Source organism: Ictalurus punctatus, chromosome 13 (assembly GCF_001660625.3).
Source record: "Ictalurus punctatus breed USDA103 chromosome 13, Coco_2.0, whole genome shotgun sequence".
Classification (NCBI taxonomy): Eukaryota; Metazoa; Chordata; class Actinopteri; order Siluriformes; family Ictaluridae; genus Ictalurus; species Ictalurus punctatus.
In genome coordinates this window covers 6017838-6040542 of record NC_030428.2, presented here as the reverse complement: position 1 = coordinate 6040542, position 22705 = coordinate 6017838, and the positions used below count along the sequence as shown (strand labels likewise).

General features: G+C 37.7%; 1 protein-coding gene across 3 annotated transcripts in view; it reads left to right on the top strand.

Annotated features, from left to right (window-relative positions):
- Positions 1-22705, top strand: part of slc39a11 (solute carrier family 39 member 11) — a 159477-nt gene that overhangs the window by 115891 nt on the left and 20881 nt on the right. For all 3 annotated transcript variants that reach the window (XM_017482565.3, XM_017482564.3, NM_001200685.1), the window contains 2 exon segments: positions 6470-6640; positions 20047-20116. In XM_017482565.3, coding sequence (XP_017338054.1) covers positions 6470-6640; positions 20047-20116 — 241 coding nt within the window.

Below are 22705 nucleotides of genomic sequence, written 5' to 3'. Positions count from 1 at the left end.
GACTCGGAAGGGAACCCGTCCTCATCTGGGTAACAACCGATTGTGAAAAGTAAAGGAAAGTTTATTATGGTTAAATCTGAAGTCTGTTTGGCCTTAGAGGCAACTGTAGTCCCAGCAACCACAGTGAGTGTGTCCATCTGGAAGCTTTCTGTGAGCTTTACATTTTATGGAGTTTTGTGGGTGTTACTAAACGTAAATCAGCTGTGTCATTTACTTGGTAATTTATGGCTGATCAACATACTGTCAGGAAGAGGCGGTTGAGACACATACAATTGCAGGCAGAGTAGTTTAATAAAAGAGAGGCAAACACAACAAAAACATGGTCAAAAAACGGGCAATGAGACAGGCGGTCAGCAAACAAGATAAACAGGGACAGGCAGTAAACACAGACATAAGACAGAAACACGATCGAAACCGAAGGAGACCATAATCATAAACGGCTTGGCAACATCAGAACACAAAGTAAGCTGAGCTTATACTTTGCAACGAATGAATGAATGAAAGGCTCTATATAAAGGGTGTAGAATGTGTGTGGCTGATTGTGAACAGGTGTGTTCAATTAGTAGCTTGGTGATTAGGGACAGGAAAGTGTCTGTGTGTTATGGGTAGTGAAGTCTTAGGCGGTCATGTTTGTAGGCCATGGTGCTTGCTGGGAGATTGAGTCCGTGTGTTGCTGTGATGTGACAGATGCCCCCACCCCAGAGACTGGTGTGAAATTCCTGGCATAAGTTGGGGTCAAGGATGTCATTAACGGGTACCCAACATTGACTACGTTTACATGAACAGCAGTAATCTAATTATTGACCTTAATCTGAGTAAGACAATAATGTGATTAAGGTGTTTACATGAGTCGCTTTTAGAATACTCCTATCATGCTCCCGTTTTACATGTTTTAGAACATAATTAGATTAACAGCCTGCGTCATTACGTCACCGTGCCACGCTGTCCGACGTCCCTCCAGAATTTCACGTATCAACATAGAGTTCGTCTTCGTTATGGTAAAGTATACAGTTTGGGGTTTTTTTTTTTTTTTTTTTTTTTTTTTTTTTTTTTTTTTTTTAACGAACGCTTTAAGTGCAGTTAATTATTTGTCATGCTATACGTGCTAATAGACAACCGCTTGAAGCGGTGGGTGTGTCCCAAATTGCGTAGTTACCGTCTATATAGTAGCCAAGATACATGTATTTTTCCCCACTACAGGCCTATAGTAGGAAAGTATGCGATTTGGGACACAGCTGACCTCTCTTGTTCGTCGTAAAACGTAAAACTGCCGTGTGTGATCGTGTCCTGTCGCAAAATACGGTAAAAACTCCCCCACGACGTTCATAATGTGATTAAGGTGTTTACATGTCACTACTACACGTCCATAATGCGACTAAAACAGGAGTACTCGACCCGTCTTAATTAGATTATTGCTTACTTCGATTACGAACTTAATTAGATTAAGGTAAGTAAAAATTGCTGTTTACATGGTAGTTTCTTAATTAGAGTATGGTCTTAATCGGATTAAGAGTGGATTATTGTTGTCCATGTAAACGCAGCTATTGTTCCTCTGGCCTATACCCCTCCTGCGATGGGAGTTTAGGATGGACTTTACCAGGTAAAAGTCCAGGTCAATGTCGAGGGGAGGTGGTGGGGTTGTGGTTGGTAGGTTGAAGGCTAAGGGGCCTGGTATGACTGGTTTCAGGCATTAGACATGGAATGATGGGGCTATGCACCAATGTTGAAGGAGGTCTAGTTTGTTGATTACCTCATTAATCTGCTTGCAGATCCTGAACAGGCTGGTATATCTAGGGCTGAGTTTCTTGCATGGGTGTAGCTGTCTTAGTTCTCGGGTGGAGAGCCATACTTGCTCTCCTGGTTGGTAAGTGGGGTTTTGTCCTCTGTGTTTGTTGGATGGTGTCAAAGGTACCTTTATGAGGTACTCGAGATTTTTGTGTTGAGTAAATATGATAACAACTGCAGTAATCTTGGCCTGGTCCATTGATGCTCCCTCTGGGCTGATCACATAGCCTAAGAATGAGATGGTGCATCAATGGAATTCATACTTCTCTCCTTTCACAACTGGTGATGCAGGAGTCTCTGGAGGACTTGGCAGACATGATGGATATGAGTTTCTAAGGACTGAGAATACACCAGAATGTCATCAATATAGGTGATCACAAATCTCCTCAGTATGTTCCTCAACACATAATTTATCAGGCACTGAAATACTGAGGGGGCACTAGAGAACCCATATGGCACCACGCAGTGCTTGTAGTGACCATTAGAGGTGCTAAACTCTGTTTTCCATTCATCGCCCTTGCGTATGTGCACCAGGTTGTAGGCACTACGAAGGTCGAGCTTGGTGAAAAACTAGGCTGATCTAAGCCATTCTATGGCAGAGGTGACTAAAGGCAACGGGTACCGGTACTTGACTGTGCACTGGTTTAGGCCCCGATAGTCAACACAGGGTCTAAGACCACCCCCCTTTTTTAGCCACAAAAAAAGAATCCAGCAGATGATGGAGATGTGGATGGCCTGATGTAACCTTGCTGGAGAGCTATTTAAATATATTCCTCCATTTCCTGCTGCTCAGTCAAGGAAATTAGATAGATATGTCCGCGAGGGGGAGTTGTGCCAAGTAGTAGCTCAATGGCACAGTCATATGGATGATGTGGCGGTAGCACATTGGCCTCAGTTTCACTAAACACCTCCTTTATGTCCTGATATTCGGGAGGAACAATGAACTCATCATGGTTGTCAGGACATTCTATGGATGTGGATGCCATGATGACTTCAGGCACTTGCAGACAGTTATTAAGTGTGAGCTGTTTATCAACCAGTGTTTATCAGACCAAGATAATTGTGGGTTATGAAGCTCCATCCACGGGAGACCCAGGATCACAGGAGGTTTAGGTGAGGTGATAACAAGCAGTTTGATGTTTTCATGATGGAGTGCTCAGACCTGAAGTGAGATGAGCTGAGTGTGTCAATTGATGATGCCCTTTCTAATGGGTCTCCCGTCAGTCACCTGGATCCTGATGGGTTGAGGCATCAGGTTGGTGATGTTTAAACATCTCATGGTGTTAGCATCTATGAAAATACCTGCTGCCCCTGAGTTTAGTAGCACTGGAAATACAGAAGTACCACCTAGGTATCGCAAAGTTACAGGTAATGTGAATGCTGGGTGAACTAATGGTGGAAGTGAACTCACCTCCTGTTGTGCTGGTTCTGGCTCGTTGCAGGCACCGGCCAATGAGGTGATCCAGCTCCTAACAATAGAAGCAGCAATGTTCTCACAGCATCTTTCTCTCTCCCAGTCAGAGCATCGTAACAACAAAATCATTCACCGTGCTACTGATACACAGTATGTCTGACATCAGTCAATTTTTAATATAATAATTTGTTATATGAGTGACGCCAACAACTCAGTGGATTCATTAACCATACGCCTACAACTAGAAAAGTTTCTTCTACTACAAATACAGAGCTGTCATTCATCTATGTACAGAAATGTTTAACAGCTTCCTTTAGTGTAAATGTTTCACCTTCATTACAGTATTGCATTTAAATATGTTTAGGCTTCAATCATCCACATATAAACATGCAGGTCAGGCCCTTAAAGTCTTTTTAACTATATGATTGAAACCACATGATTTCAGAAGATTATTAAGATTTCAGAAGAAAGCATTATCTCATAAAAGTGTGGGGAAAAAATACATGGAAATAAGTGTCTAATAAATTAAGATTAGCTTCTTTAATAATGCAGTTTTGTAGATATTTTTGCCCAGTCATGAAGGACTCTGTGCAACTTGCATGGCCATGTAGTCAGATTTTCTCAGGTTCTTGGACCCCTTTGGGTTATGTTACACCCAACACTGTCATCACATTAATCCAGGCCTGTGTGTATTGTGCTTAATAAGGTTTGTGCTGTTAATTCTTATTAAATCCCTGGCTTCCTTATTTAGGGATTTAAATTCTATATCCTCAATTTATATATTTCTGTAAAGCTGCTTTGGGACATTATCCAGTGTTAAAAGCACTATACAAATAAAACTGTATTGAATTCTCTCTTCATCCCTTTCTGTCTGCTCAGACTTGTGAGGTGGAGCCTCCATGGATCTGACTTGTTTGTCCAGTACATCCCACAGATGCTCAGTTAGATTGAGATATGGGGAATTTGGAGACTAAGTCAACACCTTGAACTCTTTGTAATGTTTCTCAAACCATTGCTGATCAATTTAAGGGTTAGCATGGGCATTCTGATCATTCTGCAGCTACGCAGCCCCATATGCAGCAAGCTGTTGTGCACTGTGTGTTCTGACACCTTTCTGTCATAGCCAGCATTAACCTTTTGAGCAGTTTGTGCTACATTAGCTCTTCTATGGTTAACCAGTTGACTTTCATTAGACCACTTCTGGTAGATATTAACCACTGAATACCGGGAACATCCCACAAGACCTGCCGTTTTGGAGATGCTCTGATCCAGTCATCTAGCCATCACAATTTGGCCTTTGTCAAAATCACTCAGATCCTTACAATTGCCCATTTTTCCTGCTCCTAACACATTAACTTTGAGAACTGACTGTTCACTGGTTGCCTAATATATCCCCTTGACAGGTGCCATTGTCACGTCACCTGTTAGTAGTTTTAATGTTATGACCGATCAATTAATTGTATTTCATTAACACATGTACATCTTCTCATGGGATTTGACATAAGTCTTGCACAAATGTTTCAGTATTTCTAAATATTAATCCAGTGCTTATGGATGTGTTATAAAGGCCCAATGTAGACCTTCAAATTATATGTTATCATTTATTCACCTTTTGTTCTTAAATCACAATCTTCACCTTCATTTTTAGTTAATCTTTTAAAAAGTACTTATAGAAAAACAACAAATTAATTAATTTAGCAACAAACAAAAATCAGAATCATGTTATATATCACAATATCTTTTAGGCCACAATTCTCACATCAGGCCAACCCACTTTGTCATGTATTTTTTGCAAATCATAAAGTAACTCATGTGAATGCACAAGAATTTTGTTTCTCTTACAGTATACTCAAACTATACTATATTTCAGTTTAGGTTATTTCTTTAAACAGATGTCTGTCTTTCTGTCTGTCTTTACCTTATGTACACACATTCATATCTATACATTTATCTATTTATCTCCAGGGGTGGACTGTTCAGTAGCTTGGACAACCAGGACAAGCAGATTTCATATCCAGGCTATTCGTTTTTTTTAATAGAATAGTTTTTAGTTGCATTAAGTTGGATTTTTTTAGTTGGATCTAGTTGTATTAATTAGCATGCACAGATGACGTATGATCTTTTGAGAATCAGGAATACAAAGGGATGTGGATATACTGATGAAACTCAAAGCTGTCAGTTCTCCTGCTTACAATGCATAGTCACCTCATGACCCCTTGCTTAATCGAGAGAAAAGAAATATGCTAAACAAGATCAAATAATATCTTTAACTTGCAGTGTGAGGAGAGAACAACACAGCTCATAGCCGAAACATTTAACAGCAACTTGCTGACTTTTTGTCCAGGTTGCAAACCCGGTGTGCTACATTAGAAACTTTATCAAGAGAAGATAATGGCATGGCTTCACAGGAGTTCCTATACTGACCCTGTATTAATGGACTTAACAAGCTAATTAGATTACCATACATTATTAAATTGCAGTTAGCTGTCAGTTATGTTTCTTGGCTTTCTAATGAATTTATGATGTGTCCATCCCTGTCTGTGTATACACATATACATCCATATCATTTGAAAAAATTGCAAGGCAGAGATGCATTTGTCACATGTCAGCTTATAACCTTCATGTTTACAACAGATTATTTTGTATAATTAACATTTTCTGTGAAAAATGCTACTAAAAGATGACTACCTTAATTGAAAACTGTGCTATATCATACCATGAATACATTTGAGCAATTTATAATATTACAGTCGCAATAACAAATGGTGTAGTGGATAGGTGAAGCTAACTCTTATTGCAGTGTTTTTCATTACATTTTACTTCCCTTTCAAAGTTTATTTAATCCAGGCTAATGAGCCATGCAATGATTTTTACAGCAATTGATTGTAAATATTGATTTTCATTTGTCAGTTCTTGTTAACCACTTAATGGGAGTAATTAGTTTATTGGACGGTTGTTTTGACATCTTTCAGGAAATTGCTTGCTATATTAGGTACATAATTGTGTTTTTCTTCCAGCAAGACCACCCAAGCACTTCAGTGCATAGTGGTGAAGAAAGACGTAATGTTTATTAATCTTTCAAGATAAATGATTGAAGGGGGAAAAAGCAACAACATGCTGTAGTGACTAATTTACTAAGGTTGCATTGTGAATCCAGTGATTGTATTTAAAATTTTTGTTTAGTGGTTGACTTCACACAAAGACCAAGTAAGAATCCAGTAAGTATTTCCCCAGAGCCGCAATAATATTGGGTTAATGTTTCTCTTACAGATAAAATAGAGAATGGAGAAGTTCACCATAGAAGAAAAGCAACCCACTCTGGTCAAGTAGCAGAAGAGAAGGAAGTGAGTGCTAGATCACAGGAAGTAATTTGTCAATCGGCAAGCAGCTGGAGACGGATAGTGCTGTTAATCCTGGCTATAACCATACACAATATTCCTGGTAAGTCTTCTCTTTGTCTCCTTATTTGTGGCCCTTCCTGTTTTATTTCTTCTCTGTTTCTTTCATTTCTTTAAATGCAGATTTAAAAAAAATAATAATAATTTTACTCACTATCCACATCATCACAATAAATAGCAAATATTACCTCATTTAATAGAACATATATTATATCTTTAGAGCTGCATGTGTGTGAAGTTCAGAACTAGACCGTTATTTATGAATAGTCTAAACTGGATTGGTGAGAGGAAAAAGTGTGTGTGTGTGCATGTAAAATTCAATAACAAATCCCAGCTTTCATATGAAGCACCTGACATTTAATGTCACAGAGGCTAATCTGTTTGTTTCTTGTTATAAATATTCAGGTAGCATAAACAGCAGAAACTTTGCTCTAAATGTAAACTAGCTTAACTGGTGTGAGCAGACTGTCTGTCTGTCTGTCTGTCTGTCTACCTGTCTACCTATCTATTCAAATAATATTTTTCAAATATGATTCTTTCTACACAAATTGGTGCATACTTTAGATATTAAATGATGTGCTCGGGTCAGGGTTTGAAGCTCCGCTGTCCCTCATTAAGACAGATCATCACTCTGAGACTAAGCTGTGCTTGATTTCACATGTTTCTAAATAAATAAATAAATAAATAAGTTATTTTTGTGTAAAGGTGTTTTATTTTAAACTTGGCTTAAGTTAATTGTTTCTTCATCACATTTGGACTAAAAATAAATCAATAAAACTGTGTAGAAATCTATTCACAATTCTGTGTAAATTCATCAGTTTCTATTTATTTATTTGACTTTGCTCACACAATTTGTTTACCCAGTTTTTTATTACTACTATTTTTTTTTATTATTATTGTGATGGCATACAGTCACTGGACACTTTATTAAAAGTACTATACTAATACTGGGTAGGGCCTCTCTTTGCTCTCAAAACAGCCTCAATTCTTCATGGTATGGATTCCAAAAGATATTCTTCATGGTATGGATTCCAAAAGATATTGGAAACATTCTATCATCAGAGTTAAAATAAAGACTTGACACTCAATGAGGTGACGCACATGATGGCACTGACCGTGAAATAAGCATGAATGTTGAAGCTTTGGAATCTGTTTGAGCAGAGTGTACAGATGAGGAGGTGAAAGAGCTGGATCTAGGGCTAAATCACAATGACGCTACCATCAGTGGGTAGTCAAATGACATTGTGGGTAATTTAGGAAACCATTAATGCGACTGATCATCACCTTTTAATTATAAAGATTATAAAGATGCAAGTTGTTCAGGGTAGAGATTTCCTTTAATATTGTCACATCCTGAACAGTTGCTTTATTCATCAGTAGAACAGCATAAGCCAAAGCAGATGTCTTGGGTGGGAGAGTTGCATGGTAGAGTTGGATGGAGTGTTGTATGGAATTGTTGATTGGGGTGTTGGATGGGAGTATTGGATGGAGTGTTGGGTGGGGTGTTAGCTGGGATGTTGGATGGGAGTGTTGGATGGAGTGTTGGGTGAAGTATTAGCTGGGATGTTGGATGGGAGTGTTGGATGGGGTGTTAGCTGGGAGTGTTGTATGGAATTGTTGATTGGAGTGTTAGATTGAGTGTTATATGGGAGTGTTGTATGGAATTGTTTGTATATAGTGTTGGATGGGAGTGTTGGATGGAGTGTTGGGTGAGGTGTTAGCTGGGGTGTTGGATGGGAGTGTTGGATGGGAATGTTGGATTGAATTTTTAGATGGAGTGTTGGATGGAGTGTTGGTTGGGAGTGTTGCATGGAATTGTTGGATGGGTGTGTTGGATGGGAGTGTTGGATTGAGTGTTGGGTGGGGTGTTGGATGGGAGTGTTGGATGGGAGTTTTGGATGGAATTGTTGGATGGGAGTGATGGGTGGGGTGTTAGCTGGGGTGTTTTATGGGAGTGTTGGATTGAGTGTTTAGTGGGGTGTTGGATTGAGTGTTGGATGGGAGTGTTGGATGGGAGCGTTGGATGGGATTGTTGGATATAGTGTTGGATGGGAGTGTTCGCTGGGAGTGTTGGATGGAGTGTTGGGTGAGGTGTTAGCTGGGGTGTTGGATAGGAGTGTTGGATGGGATTGTTAGATGGGAATGTTGGATTGGACTTTAGATGGAAGTGGTGCCTGAGAGTGTTGGATGGGGTGTTGGATTGAAATTTTGGAGGGGATATTGGATGGGAGTATTGAATGGGAGTGTTGGACGCATGTGTTAGATGGGGTGTTGGATGGGATGTTGGATTCAGAGTATGTGAGCAGAGCAGAGTGGGAGTGGGGCAAGGAGTGGATTTTTTGAAAGTTGTAGCGTCTTGGTTTTCTCTCGCTCCAAGAGTGCTCCACTACAGCTCCATCATGAGCACATCTCATGTTAATGGCCCATAATGCAACTGCATTATAGCACAGTTACCACCACTGACAGAAAGATGGATTTTCTGAAATACTACCGTAAAGAAGGGGAACAAAATTACAAATGTATCATAAAAGGCAATGATGACACAGGAGAATGAGAGTGTAGGGAGGTGATTACAACGACAAAAGGTTCATTGTGGAATCTTACAAGTCACTTGGAAAGAAAATCTCATTTAATCTAATTTAATTTATTTAACTTTTATTTATTATTATTTTTTATTTTAGTAATTTATTTAATTCAGCCATGTCCAGCTTTTTTTTTTTTTCTTTTCAAAAGTGAGCTAAACAATAATTTATTGGCTTGGGCTAATATTACTGTTCCAATAAAGCATGTTGGTGTTTTTCTCGTAGTATTGTGTATTTATTTTATACTGAATGCATCTTCTGCACCAGAGATTTGTGATATTTTTTTAAAAAATAATGAAAATTTACAGTGAAGCGGTATGTAGGCACAAATTTTCCATGGAGCGATGAGTGAGTGAGGAGGGAACGGAGCGAGGAGCAGGAAATGGTTAACCCGGAGCGGAGCTAGAGCAGGGTGGTTATGAAATGATTTGAGCACGGAGCGGAAAGTCTTGCCACTCCACTCCACTCACATACTCTGGTTGGATGGGCGTGATGGATGGGAGTGTTGGATGGGAGTGATGGATGGGAGTGATGGATGGGAGTGTTGGATGGGGTGTTGGATTAGAATATTGGATGGGAGTGTTGGATGGGGTGTTGGATAAGAATATTGGATGGGAGTGATTGATTGGAGTGTTGGATAAGATATTGGATGGGAGTGATGGATGTGAGTGTTGGATGGGGTGTTGGATAAGAATATTGGATGGGAGTGTTGGATGGGAATGATTGATTGGAGTGTTGGATAAGAATATTGTATGGGAGTGATGGATGGGAGTGTTGGATGGGGGTGTTGGATGGGAGTGTTGGATTGAAGTGTTGGATAAGAATATTGGTTGGGAGTGTTGGATGGGAGTGATGGGAGTGTCGGATGGAACTGTTGGATAAGAATATTGGTTGGGAGTGTTGGATGGGAGTGCTGGATGGGAGTGCTGGATGGGAGTGTTGGATGGAAGTGTTGGATGGAAGTGTTGGATAAAAATATATTGTTTGGGAGTGTTGGATGGGAGTGTTGGATGGGAGTGCTGGATGGGAGTGTTGGATGGAAATGTTGGATAAGAATAATGGATGGGAGTGTTGGATGGGAGTGATGGGAGTGTTGGATGGAAGTGTTGGATAAGAATATTGGTTGGGAGTGTTGGATGGGAGTGCTGGATGGGAGTGTTGGATGGAAGTGTTGGATAAAAATATATTGTTTGGGAGTGTTGGATGGAATTGTTGGATAAGAATTGGTTGGGAGTGTTGGATGGGAGTGTTGGATGGGAGTGTTGGATAAGAATATTGGTTGGGAGTGTTGGATGGGAGTGTTGGATGGAAGTGTTGGATGGGAGTGTTGGATGGGAGTGTTGGATGGGAGTGTTGGATGGGAGTGTTGGATGGGAGTGTTGGATGGAAGTGTTGGATGGAAGTGTTGGATGGAAGTGTTGGATGGAAGTGTTGGATGGAAGTGTTGGATGGAAGTGTTGGATGGAAGTGTTGGATAAGTATATTGGATGGAAGTGTTGGATGGGAGTGCTGGATGGGAGTGTTGGATAAAAATATATTGTTTGGGAGTGTTGGATAAGAATATTGGTTGGGAGTGTTGGATGGGGGTGTTGGATAAAAATATTGGATAGAATTGTTGTATGGGAGTTTAGGTGGGAGTGTGTCAGCTATGAACTGATTCTTTCTCCAGGTTATCCAGGACCACCTGTCTAATGTGTTATTTTCCACACTCTGGATAAGAGTCCTCTCTCACATTTCATAAGCACATTATGTCTGACAGTCTCCTGGAAATGGTGCCAGTCCCATCCAAATGATCTGTATGTCTCCCATGTAGGCAGTTTTGAGTGCAGTGACATTTTTAAAATGAGCAATCATTAGAATTTATCAACATTTTATGTTTGTTTCAATATAAAAGTTTGGCTGTTGGTATTTCTCTGAATGCTGTAAATTTTTAAACGCAGGTTTGCGCTCCCTCAACACTCAATCCATTAAAGAAATCATAAATAATCATCTTTTGTACATTTTCAAACAAAATTTCTTTCATGCAAAACTGTGATTACTTTTTCCATTAGAGTGCTCTGTGAGCATTAGACTTCCGGTCTGAACCAGTTTTGTTTAAAACTATTCTGAAGTAATGACACCATTGTCTTCCTCATATCTGGTGTAAAACATGTAGTCCTGGTTCCATCAGAACTGCAAAACGCATTTTGAGTCAACTGAAAGGTGTGTATGTGTTTCTCTGTGCCATTACCACAAATTTTTCACCATTTAAATAATTCATCAAGGTATATCGCACCAGCCAGAATCAAACTCAGACTTGTTTTAAATTTTACTGAATCAAAGTTAGTGAAATGATCGATTGGTTTAATCCCTAATACTGTTTCACTCCAAAGGGCTTTTCTTTTGTACATGAGATGACTAGTAATTAATCGCTTAAAACAAAACTATGACACCCCCTCTCACTTAAACTTATTCCCAGACTAGTTGCTTTGACTTCCATGCATTTTAATAGCCTGCTTGACTGCAGTTGTAATTATCTTAGTGGATTAGTCACAGGGACTGAAAGTCAAATTGTATTTGAGAACTCTTATGTTCAGAAAATGGTATTAACCTATGCACACTATGAGAAGACGGCAAGTTTAATGTACTCCTCATTTGTGACCTTATATTTTGGATAAAAAAGGATTATAACAAAATTGGCCAGCCATTGTAATGCACTAATCAGCGGTGGGATGTGATATCAGTGTGAAGCAGAGTTACTGTTACCACCCTTAATTTGACTATGTTCCAATAACAGCATGTTTTAAAATGTTTTACTTTTATTATACCATCAGCACTAACACTTGTTGTATTATTCTTAGAAAAATAATTAATATTTTTTGTGGAATATCCATGACACAAGTTAATTCCTATTATATCAGCTATAAAAAAAAAAAGTTCTTTCGCATCTCTCACTTGAAGTTAATAAGCCAGGCAAATTGCAGCTTGTTAATGAGAAACTATAAAGCTTTGTATTCTCCCTCCTGAAGACTTTGGAGGTTTGTGTGTTTTCCAGGGTTTCCTTAGTCAGCACAGGTAATCAACATGCACCAACCAACTCTAACTCTAGGAATAAGAATAACGTATTGTTGGTGAAAATAGAATTAAAAACAATTATCAATTAACAAAATGCTCCCCAATATGATTTATGAGATACATGGGATCCATCTATGCTTTCCTCAGAAACTGGTCATGAGAAGACACCTCAGAATGCAGTTTTCTGCATTCTTTTTGTGCAGTATATTTTAGCATTGTTTTTACGCAATCATTTTTAGGTTTCAGACACAGTTGTTTTTTTTTAAAGAAAATGAATGTAAATCTAAAATGTGTCATTTTTACTGACACACTAATGCCGCTAGCAAACTTTATTTCAAAAATGAGGATGTTAAACATCTGCACTGTACATATATATATATATATATATATATATATATATATATATATATATATATATATATATATATATATATATATATATATATATATATATATATGGCTCACTTTCTGAAAAATGTGCTTGAGCAAAGCTGCAGGCTTAATTCAATATTTTGCATTAACAATATCAAAGTGTATGCTGTAATAAACTAATCATTCAGTGCAGTATTTGTATTGGACTCTGTTTGACCTTCATGTTATTTGGTAAGAGTGAACATATCTGTTTTATGCAGCTGCTTAATGTTCTACAGCTGCTCATGTAGGTCTGGGAATCGGTTCATTAATTAGTAATTAGTTTCATTGATTTAGCAGGATATGTGTGTGTGTGTGTGTGTGTGTGTGTGTGTGTGTGAGAGGTTTATGGAAAGGTTATACATTAAGAAGAAATATTCACACACTAGCACTCACATATTCATATACATACAAACAAGCAACCACATTAAATAATTGTTAAATTATTAGTGCGTTATTAAACATTGTTCCTATCCTGAGATAAAACGTCCATTGTGGATGGTTATTTGAATTATCGGACTTCTCTTTCTACTATCTCCTAACCTTACATTTGCATTTAAACAGCATCCTAGGCAATCTCTGGAATCTCTGCTCCTCTGTGTGTTGTGATTGTCCCACTAATCTTCAATACTGTCAAGACCCTGCATTTTAAATCTGATCAAATCACACTCATTACAGCTTACTCTCTCAATGATTACATACTTGATTACGGTTGTTCATCCTTGCTTACATATTTTCTTGTATGACTGTCTGATGATAGTAATTCCCATGACTGGTATATGTGTGTTATAAATAGAAGCGGTTAAATAATGCATGCTGGTGCATATCCTCTCCTCTCCTCTCCACTGGTGTGTGGTGGGCGTTCTGGCGCACTATGGCTGCCGTCGCATCATCCAGGTGGATGCTACACACTGTTGGTGGTTAAGGAGATTTCCCCCATACAATGTAAAGCGCTCTGAGTGCCTAGAAAAGCACTATATAAATATAAGGAATTATTATTATTGCTATTATATCTATATATCATACAGAGAATATTGGCTCTCTTCTGTGGTAATTTTTATCCCATTCAGGACTTCAATAACGTTAATTGTGCAATGGATAGAGTATTAGCTCTTTTTATTTGTGCAAAGTTGCACAAGTGATGTGACACATGGAAGTTTAAGATATACTGGACACTTCAGTATTTTATTGTAATAAAAGGCTGCAACAGGATTATACTCTTGCTTTCCAGTTTCCTCCTGCGTTAGCCCCACTGTGAGTCAGGGCTTGTATCAATATTAATGTCTACACTTTAATGTTTAGTCATAAAGGAAAAGTAAAAGGCCAGATGTTGTATTAGTGGTGTGTTGGGACTGTTTTTTATTTATTTATTTTGTTTTATTTTCCACAGGTTTGACCAGTTTTGCCCATTCTTCAGTTATTTTTGTTGGAGCCTAGTTTTTGGTATTACTTTTGTTGGGTTATAGTAATATTAATTATAATAGTAGTGTAATAGGGTAATATTAAATATGATAATGAAAAATGATTCTTTAAATTTTCATTAGGTAATTGTTGTATTAATTCATTTCTTGCAGGCAGTATATGTAATTAGTTACCTGCAGTTTCTACTAAATATTTTGAACTTTTTGGAATTACCAGCACAATCTGCATAAAAGTAATGACAATCAATTTTACTTTTTCTTGTCAACTTTGAATACACCATTTAAAAATTCACTGTCTGAATTTAATTGGAGTCAGCTTTTCCAGGTAATCAGATGAAATATGGGGTGTCGGTTGTAAAAATCCCCTGTCGTATAAAAAAAAAAAAACGGGCAAAAAGTCTGGTTACTGCCCGAATCTACTCTTTTTAAGTAAAATATGTTCATGTACACCATGCCTCGTTTAAAAAACTCATTTCAGAAAAGAAGAATTCTAGATATACAAAAACATGCTACAAACACATTTCTTAAAACCTGCATGTTCCACAGTTCACAATAAGAAAAATGTACAAATGGAGGAAATTCAATACTGTTGCTAATGTCCTTATAGTGTTTCCTGCAAACATCACCAGGAGCACTGAAGAGATGAATAAAACTCAAGGCTAACAGCAAATCAATCAAATTTTGATCAGCAGATACAGGAAATATTTGGTTTAGGTTTTTTTCCTAACAGTTATTAAAAAAAATAAATAATAATAATTAAATAAGTGCTTACATTTCTCCCCCTTCTGGAATGTGAATGAATAATCAATCCATAGTGTTCAATGCAGAAATTCAGGCAATTCCAAAACATTTTTACAACTGAACAAACCCTCTAATGATTAGCCACTCTGCTTTATTGTAATTACTTTAAATGTTGTTGTTAGTCAGTATGTATAGTATCTCACATAATAATGTGAAAATGATAATGGTGACCACACAAAATATTGAGACTTTGTGCCCAGTTTGGACATTTTCACTTAGGGGTGTACTCACTTTTGTTGCCAGCGGTTTAGACATTAACGGTTGTGTGTTGAGTTATTTTGAGGGGACAGCATATTTACACTGTTATACAAGCTGTACACTCACTACTTTACATTGTAGCAAGGTGTCATTTCTTTAGTGTTGTCACATGAAAATATATGTGTATTAAATGTATGTATGTATTATGTATATACATACATACATACATACATATATGTGTGTGTGTGTGTATATATATGTGTGTGTATATATATGTGTGTGTGTGTGTGTGTATATATATATATATATATATATATATATATATATATATATATATATATATATATATATAATGTATGTATATGTGCTCCTCTGTTTGCCTCTGTTTACATTATGATATTTTTGCTTGTTACTGCAGACCTGAGCTGTGTTTCCCTGGTTTTCCATTTACTGACTTTTAACTTGTACTCTACTAGTTCTTAGGGCTTGAATGGCTGCTTTTGGAATGTGCTTGATCATCTTTATAGATGATGTAACTCATGATGGTAGCAGCAGAATGAATTCAGAAGTTTATAGGAAGATTCTATCTGCCAATTTATAGAGAAATGCATCCAATCTAATTTTGAGGAACTTCAACATGCAGCAAGAAAATGATCCAAAACAACAAAGGACTTCATCAGGGGAAAAAAGTGGAAGGGTGAAGGGAGAAATCCCACAAACAACCAACAACTGAAAGAAGCTGCAGTAAAAGCCTGGAAAAGCATCACAAAAGAAGAATGCAACAGTTTGGTGATAGAAATGGCTTGTCAGCTTGATGCAGTTATTGCAATTAAGTGCAATTTACTTTAATTTACTTTAAGACTACAGTGGGGGAAATAAGTATTGAATGTGTCAACATTTTTTTCAATAAATATATTTCCAATGAGGCTATTCACATATTCACCTGACTTCGCTATTAACTCAAGAAATCCACATAAAAAGATATTCACAACATTAAAATCCATAAATAAAGTTATGTGTAATAAAGTGGAATGAGACAGAAAAAAATGTTTTGAACACACTAACTGAAATGTATTTAATACTTAGTGGAGAAGCCTTTGTTTGTAATGACAGCTTCAAGACACTTCGTGTATGAAGAAATTAATGGACCGCAGTATTCAGGTGTGATTTTGGCCTGTTCTTCTAAAGATATTGTCTTTAAATCTTGTTCAAATGGATTCAAGTCAGGCGATTGACTGGGCCATTCTAACGTCTAGATTGTTTTTCTCTGAAACCAATTGAGAGTTTCCTTTGCTGTATGCTTTGGATCGTTGTCCTGCTGGAAGTCCACGCACGTCTCATCTTCATCATCCTGGTGGATGGCAGCAGATTCTTCTCAAGAATCTCTCGGTAAAGGGCTCCATTCATCGTTCCTTCAATTATATGAATTCTGCCAGAACCACGCGATGAAAAACAGCTCCACACCATGATGCTTCCACCTCCACACTTCACTGTTGGTATAGTGTTTTAAGGGTGATGTGCCGTGCCATTTCTTCTCCAAACATGGTGTGTACTATGACAGCCAAAAAGTTCCATTTTGCTCTCGTTTGTCTCTACATTCTCCCAGTATTTCAGAGGCTTGTCCAAATGAATTGTAGCAAACTTTAAACGAGCTTCGACACGCCTTTTCTTTAGTAATGGAGTCTTGCGGGGTGAGCGTGAGCAGTGGAGTGCATTACCTATTGTTTTCTCTGTGACGACGGCACCTGCTGCCTCCTAGTGTTTCTGGAGCTCTTTCCGAGTGGTCCTTGGCTCTTGGGCTACAATTCTGACTAATCTTCTGACTCCCTGGTCAGAAATCTTGCGAGGAGCTCCTTGCATGGCTGCTTGATGACCGAGTGATGTTGCTTCCACTTGCGGATAATGGCTCCAATGGTGCTTACTGGAGGATTCAGAAGTTTTGAAATACATCTATATCCGATTCCATCAATATGTTTCTCAACAATAAGGTTGTGAAGGTCTTGGGAGAGCTCTTTGCTTTTACCCATCATGAGATGTTTCTTGTGTGACACCTTGGTAACGAAAAGTCTTTTTATAGACCATCAATTTACTAACCCAGCTGATATTAATTTGCACAGATATGAGGTATAATTACTTTCTAACAACTTTCAGATTTCAGCTGGTTCCTTGCCTTACCTTGCCTTGAAGAACTGCTTTTTCTTAGCGTATTCAATACTTTTTCTCCTGCCATTACACTTTATTACACGTAACTTTATTTATGGACTTTAATGCTGTGAATTCTTTATATTTGCATATTTCCTGTATTAATACTGATGTCTGGTGAAAATATCATGTGAAAAATCTGATTGGAAATATATTTACAGAACAAAATGTTAACGTGTTCAATACTTATTTCCACCACTGTGTTTCAATATCATTTTGCTCACCTAAAAATTGGTTGGTCTGCCACTAAAGGTGCCATGTTTTAAGTTGTTTAAGACATCTAGATGGTAGCAGGATATTAAAGCTGAAATTCTGAACCGGAGTACCTAGAGGAAACCTACGAAGCATGGAGAGAACATGCAAACTGTGTGTGTGTGTATGTGTGTGTGTGTATATATATATATATATATATATATATATATATGTATGTGTGTGTGTATGTGTGTGTATGTATGTAGATGGATGGATAGATATGCATGTAGGTCGCAATTTTTATTTATTGTAATGGGTGTATTTTAGTATTTTATGCATTTATCTCCCTATTAAGCAATGCCAGTATGCAGAGCTACTTTCAATTAATTTTATTCAATTTATGATTAATTTATTTGACATTATTGTACACATCTTTCATTACCTCAGTCTCAGCCGAGTTGCCTCTTTTAAATAAGGTTGTTAAATCCACATGGCCAGTTCATTAATTTTACAGAGGCTAAAAACGTGTGCTATTAAATAGGACATGGGTGCAGACGTGTGTGTGTGTGCGTGAGTGTGTGTGAAACTTGAGCCCGATATCATCTCATTACCACAGGGTGACACTCATCTCCTGTGACCTCAGCTGTTTATGTACGTGATAGACTCCAGGAGGTGCCATCTTGAAAATTTGCTTCTCCTCACACTAAACTGTGTCAATCGATTTTACCATGAAACTTTGACATGTACAATAAGCACATGAGTGAGATTCAGTTAGTTATAGACAGCACAATAGACACAAGATGTCAAACAAAAATGAGAACTATAACAAGCCATTAAAACCACTTACAACCTAATACACTACTGCTTCATGAAACGAGTCTTTCTTGGTTTTTTTTTTTGTTCTCTTTTTGGGGGAGATGGCAGGGGGGATTCCTTCAATAACTAGTGTCAAATACCCCAACTAAGGACACAGCTATGAGGAAGATTCACTTGTCACATATGTGGGACAGCAGTAGTAAAAACAAAAATGGATAAAATCCAGTAATTTCACCAAGTGGTCCCCTAATATCCATAATAGGGGTTGCACTATTATTAATTTTTACTAGTTGACCAGTAATAAATAAATAAAAAATTGTCAACTAGTCATCTTTAACAAATTATCAGCTTAGTTGTGATTCTCAAATTACTCCCGACCCCAGCACAGATGATTTCTCAGATGACTAGGAAAATAGTGGCCATAATGGGAAAAATTCAGCAGCAATTAATTATGTGTTCCACCATCCTCTAATGATGATAAGAGGCATAATAATCCAAGAACATCTTAATGAGTTTATTCCTATAGGGTAGAACAAGCTCTTACCTTGATCATGCCCTTCAGGCCAACCACTTTTCTGCTTAAATCAATCCCTAAGTTACCTTTGGAATTATCATCAGTAATTTGGGAGCCTTTACTAAATGTAATAGATCATGGGCCATTTCATTGAGTTTTGAATTATTAACTATTGTCACTCATTATGGAACCACAACTTGATCTCTCTAATCTCTCCAGCTTTTCTCTTTGCAGAAAGTTGTTACCCAACAGCTTATCTTTGAAAAATGTCAAGAATAAATTGAATTAGAACAGATCTATCACTCTTCTCCTACATTGGAGGTTGAAGGAAAATTACTAAATTAAAGTATAGTTGCTACACAGTATTGCCTAGATCTGAGTCTGGCGAAATTCATGTACTACTTATCAGCTGGTAATACCACCCTTCGGTGAAGCATGGGGATGGCAGCATCATGATATGGGGGTGGATCTCAGCATCAGGGATAGAGAGACTGGTCAGAATTGGCCACAGAATGTGGCCAGAGTGCACATGACCTCAGACTCGGCCAAAAGTTCACCTTTTAGCATGAAATGACTTGAAGCAGATAGCCAAGACAACACTGAAGTGGCTTCAGGGGAAGTTTCTGAACGTGCTTGAGTGGCCCTTTAGAACATCTGTAAAGAATCCCGAAGAAGGCAGTTCATAGATGCTCCCCATCCAATCTGATTGAGCTCGAGAGGTCTTGGATGACTGAAGAATAGAAGAAATTGCCCAAATCCAGGTGTGCAAAGCTTGTAGAGATTTACCCAAGAAGACCTGCAGCTGCAATTATTGATAAAGGTGCTCTACAAAGTACTCAGTAAAGGGTATTAACTAACTGTTCTCAAAACATTTTTGTTTTGATTTTTCATTATGGATTATTGTGTGTAGATTGATGGCACAGTAGTACATTTGATCCATTTTAAATTAAATCTATGACACTATAAAATGTGCAAAAGAAGTGAAGGGGACTAAATACACTGAACACACTGTATGTTATATATGTTAAGTCATCTTTGCATACATTGGATACATTGGTCTATTTGGACTGCAAATATCAGAAATGATTAAAAGTGGATTCTTCTCAGGTCTGGCTTTTTTTTCCACAAAATGAACTTCTGTCAAATGAGAGGACACATGTCTCATTCTCTGAACTTGCTTAAATTTGTTTTTGCACACTGTAGAAGATACTAACAGGTGTGTGTCTGTCTGTCTGTCTGTCTGTGTTTTCTCTTTCAGAGGGCTTGGCTGTTGGGGTAGGTTTTGGAGCTGCAGGAAAAACCTCCTCTGCTACATTTGAGAGCGCCAGGCAAGTCCCCAGAATTTTGCTCATATATCTTCCTTTATGTTGTTTTTAATTTAATATCATTCATGCTCAGCACTGTTGAATTCTCAAATCTGAAGGTCAGAAGGTGTTGATTAATTTTCTATAACAGCAGTTCTAGCAGTAGTTCCTCTGCAAGGAAAATTACATGTTTATATTACTGTACTTGTGCATTATCATCACTTTTTTGTCTTACTAAGAGAGAATAGAGAGACATTAGTGAGGAAACAATTGTTTACGTTAAAATGTAAGTGATAATTCGAATTAACCTGTCTCAAGGATGTTCCAGCACATGAAATTTAACTATAAATGGATCAAATGAATGATGTCGTTTATTATTTATTTAATCATTCATTTACTCTAGGCTCTTTATACTCTTCAGGTTTGCAGTGGTTTTGGTCTCTATCACAGGAACACTGGGCATGATGAGGGAAAATTCACCCTGGATGGAACACCACTGCCTTGCAGAGCACTGTGCACACACACATTCACACATTTATTTACAATTTCACCTACTGACATGTTTTGGGAGTTGGAAGGAAACTGGAGAACCCAGAGGAAACCCACATGGACACAGGGAGGACATATGATACTCCAAACAGGCATGTAACTGGAGCTCAGGGTCAAACCCAGCACACTGGAACTGTGAGGCAGCTTGCTTTAAATGTTAAACACAGGTGTGTTCCTGTGTTGAAGTATCCATCAGTAGAGACGAGCTGGTGTTAAATAGCTCAAAACAAGAAGGCAGTGTTTGACTTTAAAGTGTATTTGACACTTTGGTCTATATCCCCTTTATTTAATACAAAATAAAAAGCTCTCAGCCGTTTTAGCTCTGAATCACGATCATATCACATGTTGCCGTGGATCTGAACTTATGAAATGTATATCATTGTTACATATTATTGTATTAGCAATATAAACTTGACCATGTGCATTTCCTGGTCAGTGTGATACACACTTCACCAAAGGTCAGTACCTCAGTGTTTGCTTTATAAACAAAAGAGTACATACTTCTTTCTTAGTACAGCAATAAATCTCACACTAATAAGTTATTTATTTGTTATTTATATAGAATAAGTTATTTATATAGAATATTTGAGGTTCAGTTTTTCACAACAGTTTTATAGTAAAATTTAATACACCAGAAATATAATAGGTTTCACATATTATGCAAATTAACTTACATTTGAGTGGACAGGGCTAAATGGACCAAAAGGCAAATATTTATATCTTGAACCTATGAAATAGGCTCATAGTTCCTGGGTTTGATCCTGAGATTGAATAACGGTGTGTGAGGTGTTTTACATGTTCTCAGTATATCTATGTCGGTTTCCTCTGGGTTTTCTGGTTTCCTCCAACCAACAAAAAACATGCCAGTAAGTGGCTAAAATAAATTGCTGCTAAGTATGAATGAGTGTGTGAATGTGTGTGTGTGCACATGGTGCCCTGTGATGGAATGCTGTTCGATCTGGGGTGTATTCACACCTCAAAACCAGTGTTCCTGGGTAAGGCTCCAGATCGTGACCTTGAGTAGGATAAAGTGGATACTGGAAGTGAGGGAGGGAGTATTTTACACCCCCCCCCCCCCCCCCCCCCCCAGTGGTTTAGTAGTATAAGGTTGCTATAGGCTGACTAGATGGACATACCATTCAAGTTTTATGACACTAGCTCAATGTTTATTAATGAAATTATTAGAAATCTACTTAGAGATGAGCCCAAGTATGAAGTATACAAAATTTCAGCTCAGTTGGACTACTCCTGCCAAACAGCTAACAGTTCTTTTAGACTGAAGATGAAGGGCAGCATTTCAAAGCTGATTTAAACACAATGCATTTTATACAACATGTGAGTATAGTTGTGGGCCAGCCTCAAAACACCTGATGCAGAAACAATTAAACTCTAAACATGTATGTGTAAAAAGAAAGTGTGAAATGAGTGCACATTAATCATCATGATACGATTAGAAATAGTGTAGATACAAAGCGTTCTCTGACGGTCCTGTCCTGACATGCCATGTGTAGTGCTGTGTTTACACTGTGTTGTGTGATGCTGCCACCCAATGGTTAACAGCAGTGTTAAATACGTAAATATGAACATGGGTCTAATGGCGTGATATAGTCTGAGACATGAGTAGGTAGGTGTATGTTAGAGGAGAGAGAGAGAAAGACTGTCTGTTATAATATGTGTGCTGAAAGAAGATATTATTACATAATATATGACATAACATCATTGCATCTTCAGACCGCAAATTACATAGTCCTGTGTGTGTATGTGTGAGAGAGTGAGAAAATATACAAGTGTTCTTTTGTCTCAATAAGTGTATGCTAGAGTAAGAGCATTGTCTGGAATGGAGTTATGTGCACACATGTTGCATTTATTATACAAAAAGAAAGGAGTCTTTGTCACACTGACTGTCTGAAATCCACAGAGAGAGAGAATGAGAATGAATAATTCTCACATCCTTAGTTAAATATGATGTAATAACACTATAGGCTTAAAAATGCATTATTTTCTTGAATGGATATTAATATTGTGTAGAGTCGATGGTTTGATCCTGATTAGGATAAAGTGCTT